At 41.9% G+C, this 7,873-nt stretch overlaps 1 protein-coding gene across 1 annotated transcript; it reads right to left on the reverse strand.

The window, feature by feature from the left end:
- Positions 1-1,887: 1,887 nt before the first annotated feature.
- On the reverse strand, positions 1,888-5,337 carry LOC103630854 (transcription factor bHLH95). Its single transcript, XM_008651902.4, has 3 exons — positions 4,995-5,337; positions 4,393-4,875; positions 1,888-2,294 (listed from the first exon to the last, which is right to left on the reverse strand). The coding sequence occupies exons 1-3, from the start codon at positions 5,280-5,282 to the stop codon at positions 2,202-2,204; spliced, it is 864 nt and encodes a 287-aa protein (XP_008650124.2). The 5' UTR covers positions 5,283-5,337; the 3' UTR covers positions 1,888-2,201.
- Between the last annotated feature and the right edge of the window lie 2,536 nt (positions 5,338-7,873).

Here is a 7,873-nt window from a genome sequence, read left to right on the forward strand (position 1 = left end):
TATTCCATCGCGAGACACACGGGACGCGGTGGTAGCAAGGGCGCGGGAGCGGAAGGAAGCGCAGGCTAGAGAGCCATGGAGGGAGGTGCGGAGTCATAGGTACTCGAACAAATATATGCCTTAGCGAGTGGAGGAAATATCGAGCAAGATAGAAAAGAAAGACAAATACTGCATGATTGGTTGTCCAGTTGGCCACGGTCATACCCGCTACGTGCGTTGACCACATGCGAGCGCATGATTGACTCCCTGTGCGCGTAGAAGCTGGGTTGCACGCGCGGGTGCGATCTAGGACGTTTTTTTTATCCATTCGCTGCATCTGTGGAGAAGCTAGGGAGGGACGTTCCCTACCGGCCAGGATGGCACGCGCCTGGCGATGGTGAGCGCGCGAACCAATCACGCTGATAGTAAATCTATTGGATTCGTTTTGAACAGGGTGTTTGTTGTTTTTACCGAATCTAATTATTTTATCTAGACCGTTGAAGTTGCTCTAAGAAGGATGCAAAACACAATGATGCTGAGGACAATGGTTCAGAAGGGACGTTATGGGAAAAAGTTGAAGCCCTTGTCGTCTTTCCTTTAGTTCTAGTTATCTAAGAAGTCTTGGTATTTTCTTATCTCTTTTATCATGAACACTAGCGCTAGATTGATGTCGGACTGGTCAACAAGTACAGATCGAAACCTAAGGGCTTAGGCCCACGTTGCCTTGGTCGGGGGCAATCGACCCAAATTCCTTGGCCTAGTTCCAGGTAAACAGAGAACGAAAATGTGAGATGATAGAAAGATTAGCTCTAACCTGCCGATCAAGAGAACTCAGGATGGACGTAAATACCTACGCCTAGTGTCGGCCTTCTGTGTCGACGTTCATCTACACATGTTCGTCGTGCCTCTTCCCTAAGCAGGGACGTTAGGTTACCACTCATGGCCTTGTGACCGCTACGATCTCCAATCCATAAGGTAATTGTTAGATCTCTAAGTTCTAGTAGTTAGTGGTTAAGAGCAAGATCCAAGAACCTAACAACTAGGTCATCGAAAGTTCTTAGTTGGAATGTGATGGTATAAACTCGGTTAAGAAGAGACGCTCTAATAGGGGTCATATAGTCGAAGGCGGTTGTGATATTGCTTACCGCAAGAGATTAAGAGTGTTTTCTTCTTCGATCTTAGTTTTAGTCGTTAGTTTTGTCCACCCTCTTTTGATTAGTTTGAGTTTTGTCTCTTGGATGGGTGCTTGGGTAGGGGTGGTAATGGACCACGATCCAAATGCTTCTTCATAATTTGTTAGGGCCCTAAGTTATTTCTAGTTCAAAAATAAATAGAAATAGGGTCCAATCCTAACATGATCTGATCCTTAAATTTTATAGTGTAAAATTTAAAGTCCATTGTCACCCTTACTTGGGGGTTATATAATTCTCTAGAAAACTAGATCCTTTTGTGGTACTCTTGTCTTTGAGAATATGTTTGCTACTTTATTTGAGTTCACCTCTCAACATAGTGGTGTAACTTGGATTCTTATGAATGTTTATGCTCCCTACACTTCGATAGACAAAATGGAATTTTTTTTCTTGGTTTAAAAGTATCTAGATGTCAGATCATGTTGATTGATTAGTTATTGGGGACTTTAATCCTTTACAAAAATATACATTATAGAAACAAACCTACAGTTGATGAGGTAGATATGTTATTATTAAATGAGAAAATCATTAATGTACAAGGCAAATGATCTACCTGGACTATTAAGTAGCTCACAACTTTGGTAAAGATTGGATTGTTTTTTCACGTCGTCTTTCTAGACACTTTCCTATTCCAATTCTTGTGTTTCCAAGCTAGCCACAGAGACCTCAGATCATGTTCCCTGCTTGGTCTCCATCAACACAACAATACCAAAGTTCATATCTCAATGTTTTACAACATCAAAGTATTATGAATATAGTTAAAATTATGATTTAGGATACGACCAGATGATCCCAATACGATAGTTTTACAACATCAACACAAAGACTCATGGAACTCGATCAATTCATCTAGATAGGCCTGGCTCAGATAACACATACACAGTTACCAAACCTTCAAACGTTGAACACAAATTAAGTAATAAACAAGATTGTTCTAGTTGATAGTGCCTGTCTAGAGAGGCTGGTGCAAGGTGAGTAGATCGACATAGGGGTACTGGCGCTGTTTGAGACACCCTTGATTGCAGCTCTAGCCTAGCTGGTGATATTGAGCCATACTAGGATCTCTGACACAGCCAACTTGTAGACATCTTGTACGGAAGGATTCTCCCCATCCATTGCAGTCACCTATTTTGTAAAAATAAGTTCGCATGAGATATCTCAAAGTATTATGAATATACTTTTAGGTTAGGGAATACCTTTATGTTAAGTTCTACAAAGATAATTCTGATATATATGTAGAGTGTGGGGCACAATGTCCATAATGGAAATTATTTTGTTTGTGATTAGGTTAGCCTTTTGGTTATATATGCATGTATGTGTCCAGCCATACCACCCTATGCATTCATGTTACATAAGTAGGGTGAAAAAAAGCAAACTCATCTTTAATTTTGTGGAACATGGAACTGTGAGATGGTGTATGTACACATCCTTCAGGTAGCAAGTAGCCTTGACTACAGAGTGGCTATTCAAATTTTATACTTGTACACTAATATAGCTTAGTAATGGAAAAACCAAATCCTCTTGACAAAATACTAGCTAGGATCCATTAACGGAGATATAATAATTGTACCAACTAGTAGTATTTTTGTATAACAAAAAATAATCATATAGTTAGTCACACAATGGTTCCTATGGGCTATGGAGTCACAAATCCACACCAACACTCAAGGGATGTAAGGATATGGAAACTTGAGTCACATATGTATTTCTAACATTAGCAGTAGGTTTGAGTTGTTTGTTATATCAACTCCAAGAGCATGTTTTCTATAAACAAATACATAATGAAATTAAAATAGATCGCTGGTAACGTACTATTTTCTTAGTGTTACCAAACTACGGGTCCTCAACTTATGTAAGTCGTTTGCAAACTGACATGTTTGCTTAAAAGAATGAGGTCAAATAAGGACTGGTAACCACATTTGTCGATTAGTTTAGCAAGATTTAGTATGTTCGTAGTTTCAATCACCTTTTCCCATTAAAGCGTGACAAAATGAACTTCTAACATAATATTCGTTGTGGTTACGCCTTAAGTACTTTTCCTAACAGTATTTGAATCACATTTTCCCATTAAAGTGTAAAGCTCTAACACATTGTTTACTTACATATCTAGAACTATTCAGTCTACAATTCTATAAATCTAATCGAAATCATGGCAATAAAATTGGTAGTAGAGTAACCATATATATCAAATACTTTAGCTAGATTTAAATTGGTCCTCATTTTTTATGGATTAATTCTCTATTGTAGGCTTCTACGTTCATGGAGGCTAACCCTAATTTAACGGTAGGCGGATTTTTTTAGCATTCAAATATTGGAAAGATAGGCATGTGCGCCCCTCATCATCAATGGCGGACCCAGAAAATTTCAAAAGCATGGGCAAAGAGGACATGGATCCGCTGACGTTTGCAGTTGGGTCACTGCGCATGGGCCCTGTCGCACGCGTTGGCCACGCGTCAGTGCCCCATCGGATCCTATCTGGGCAAAGATTGAAAGAGTTGAGTCTCTTGCCCAATTGTTATATACTTTAAACTGTATTGTACTCTTAAATTAAATATACACATATCCATAATCTATGACACTTATCATCCTAGCATATAACTCCTACCAACAAGTGGGGATCAGATCAGATCCATTCATGTTAAGGCAATGTTTGCTGCAAAAATATCAAAAAGCCATGGTATGAAAAAACTATAATTTTACAACCCATAAGGCTAGCCGCAGTGAAGGACGGCAAAGAATACGCTACACGCTTGCAGTTACAAATGCAGTAACAAAGTGCTGCAATGAGGTACCCTATATGCTACTGGAAATTTACAGTGGCCACAGGAAACGGTATTTCCAGCGTACACTCTTTCCTACGGGAAACGCTAGGAGCTACCGAGCTAGCATCGGTGGTATGAGTGGGGCAAAAAAAAAGGAGTGGGTGGTGGGGCCCACGGTGGGAATTTTTGATATATATTGATAAAAAATGTGGTAGTTTGTATAGGGTTGAGATATAGAGTAGTTGTGGATGCGGGAGTTTGGCTACTGTATTTTAAAATGTTGATGACTAGGATAGAATATTCCTTTTAGAGTAGAAATTTAGAGTAGAATGAGTGCGGATAGCCTAAATGCATATATAAAAGCATGGTTTAAAAAAAAGATGACTGGAGTGTATTTTGTTAAGCTACTAATCGAGCTAGCTCCCATTGAGGAAGACCATCGCCGAGAGCAGGCTACTTACATGGGCATAGATGTTGAACATGGAGCGGACGGCGTCGGAATCGACCTGCGCCGTGGCCACGTCGATCCCGTGCTTGTTCAGCACGGACAGCACCGTCACCATGTTCTGCATGCCGAGGTGGCGCGGCGCGCACACGCTGATGTACGCCTTGTCGTCGGACACGTTGAGCACGAGGTTCGGCCATGACCACGTCTGGAATCCGACTTGCCGCCTCGCCGCCGTGGGGACCTGCGGCGGTGGCGCTGGCACTGCTATAGAGAGCGGCAGCTGGAGCAGCTGCGGCTGGGGGATGTCCGAAGACACGGCCGCCATGGCCCGAACGGACTGTGGTGGCGCCGACGAGGAGGACGCCGCACCCTCAGCGGCAGCGGCCGCTTGCCGCGCGTGCGCCAGCTCCTGCTTGCGCTTCTCCAGCATGGCCTTCGTCTTCTCCAGGGACTGGATGTAGTCGACCGCATGTCCCACTATGGTCCCCTTGTCACTCTATCGTCGTCGGCCGAAACGATAACAAATCAGATCGCAGTGTCACCATGCACAAGTGAGTGACTGGATGTCTGGATGTCGATCCCAAGCCCTAGCTTACTGTGAGAGTCCTCTATTACCTTCGCGGGGATCTGGGGTATGAGCGCCAGCAGCTCGCCGAAGTAATCCCTCATCCGATCCCGGCGCTTTCGCTCCGCGACGATGTGCGGCTTGAGTTTTTTGCTGTCAGCAGCCACGTTCTTGTTGCCCTTGCAGAGGCCGTCGTCGTCGCTGGTAGCGACGGTGGCAGCCACCTCCTCCGCTGCTGAGCTGAGGTTTGGCGCGGCGACGTCCTTGTTCTCCGGGCAGCCAGAACCAGAACCGCCCTTGGCGTTCGGTGGTGCAGCGGGGCTATGGCGGTTTTCCATGGCAGGAAGGGTGGAGAATTTTGGAAGAAGGGAGGCGTAATGGGATTCTGGATAAATCCTCTTTAGCCTTTAAATGTTGTTTATATAATTTTTGAAACTATGTAATCTCTTTCATTGGTTAATTACGGTCATAGTCATAAACAGGGTTGTAATAATCATGATCTAAATGCTTCTTCACAAAATGATAATGCCTTAAATAAATTTTAGTTTAAAAATAGAAATAGAAACAATTCTATTCCAATCCGGTCATTAAATTTTATAGCGTAAAATTTAGAGCTTATTGTCATCCCTATCATCGGTCAGATCTCTTTGGCACGGTTCTAGCTCCTCCAAAAAATAAGACCGGCTCTAGCACGGTTCTAGCTCCTCCAAAAAATAAGACCGGCTCTGACTCTGTGCAGGAACTGCTCCTTTCACAAGAGCTATTGTTTTTACTTTTTGCAAATTGTTGGCAAAACACATATCCGTTATTTCCCCACTCTTGCTTATTGGCCTTGTCTTCGCTTCTCTCGGTCCCCATCCCCAAATCTCCCATGGCTTGTTCCCCCTTCACCGTCGCTCACTTGCACCATCCTCGCTGTCACCCTGCTTCTCCACGTGCACCTCCTCTAGCACAATGTCGCCTCTAGAGCCGATGGCGTGTCGGTGTCACCGACGGTGAACCCGTTCATGGTGAAGGCAACATTCATTCGACTGGAACTCCAAGGTGCCCAACAACCACCCGCACCCAACCTTCATCGTCGCCAAGCTCTCCTCGCTCCCGACCGCTGACTCCACCGTACCTTCCCCTTGCACTTTGCTTCAAGGTTGCGCTCCTCTCATTAAACTCCCGTTGAGGAGCCGTTTTTAGCATCGCGTTTGGGAAGGCTCCAAGCGGCGGACCTAGGGTATGCCAAGTATGCACTCGCATACCCACAAACCCAGCGTATCTAATAAAGTGTATATATATATATATATATATATATATATATATATATATATATATATATAATAAAAACATTTAGTATAAATAAGATGTTACGCTAATAGTCTTGTAGATTATGGTTTCTTCGCGTTTAGGCTTATGATGATCTATCTAATAAAGTTTTGAGATGATCTGTTCGATCACAAAATCGACAGTCCAATGCTCGTTCACTTGGATTCTTTGACATATGTGACTCACGAGATGCCGCTGAAAACTAGCAGGTTGTTCGCTTTGGATTAAAGTCAGTTGTTCGGACTGCTGCAACTGCAATCCATAGAGACAAAACACAGTACAAAACAGTAGAAGTCAGTACGCATTAAAGCCAAGCGAATAGGCTTGCTAGGTGTAGGCTCGTGAAAACGACGAAACACCCAAACAACTTTATAGTGGGTTTTCAGCTTTCGATAGTCGAGACGTAGGGAAGGATCGATGTTGATCAAGCTCAGTATATATTATGTGACTGTTTATAAAATCACATGTGAGAGCTAAGGATTTAATCTGTGCAAGTATAATTTATTTAATGTTTTGGTATTATATTTTTTAAGTGGATAGAAATAACATAGATATTGATTATGTGTCTTAAAAGATCTTAGCTAAAAAGTTATATAAACTATCAGTATGACTTTTCATCTATTTATATTATAATTGGATATTTTTAACTTACATTCCAAATTTAAGACTTATTAATTATGTTTTTAACTAAACCTTCAAATTTAAAATTTACTATCAAATTTGTTTTTGAATTGTTAAATAATTTTGATCAAATATATAGAAATTTTAGATGACATATCCTATAATAAAATTCTAGATCAGCTACTGTTGGAAGCACTACCAAACGGGTACTTAGAGATGCATGCGAAAAAGAGAAATGAATTGGAGGGGGAACGATGTGTAACGTCTCCCCAGCCGGTGTCCCGCAGATTATCAGTTCCACGTTAATTTGACTGTCTCATCACAACGACGACTACGATGATGACGAAAGATAACAATAATAAAATAGTATATTTAATTGCTACTTCCTGTCCTTCCAAATTAAACAAGAGTACATTTACACCTCTACTCAATAACTATTTGGCAGCGTTTGTTTTATGTGGTTTCAAATGTTCGTTTCTCCTTGGCCAACAGCATTTTCATTAGTTATTACCTACTACTTAATTGCTGTGTACGCAATACCTGCAATATTTAAACAGATTGTGTCCAACCTTAAGAACTGATCACTGCCAAAAAAATAGTTAGAGGCCGTTTGGCAACAATATTTCTCAAAATCATAGTTTGAGATGTGGGGTTTGAGACGTGGGGTGGTGTGGTGGCTTGGTTGACTGCCTCACTGGCCTGTTACTTGGGCATCCTCTGCCGCGTGCTCTGCTGGCGCTCTGTCCCAAGCGTTGAGAACTTGCAAGGCACATAGTCTTTTCTACCCACTATAGCTGCTTAGATACTTCCACAAAATTAGGTTTCAGCTTTCTCGTAACCTCGCTTCTATTCGTATTAAAATATACATAGATGCAAATAATAAATAGAAATAACATTACACCAAACATAGAAACACAATGCATAATAATATTGTCGGGGACCATAATTAGGGGTACCCTCAAGACGCCTAATTCTCAGCTGGTAACCCCCATCA

This window comes from Zea mays, chromosome 6 (assembly GCF_902167145.1).
Source record: "Zea mays cultivar B73 chromosome 6, Zm-B73-REFERENCE-NAM-5.0, whole genome shotgun sequence".
Lineage (NCBI taxonomy): Eukaryota > Viridiplantae > Streptophyta > Magnoliopsida > Poales > Poaceae > Zea > Zea mays.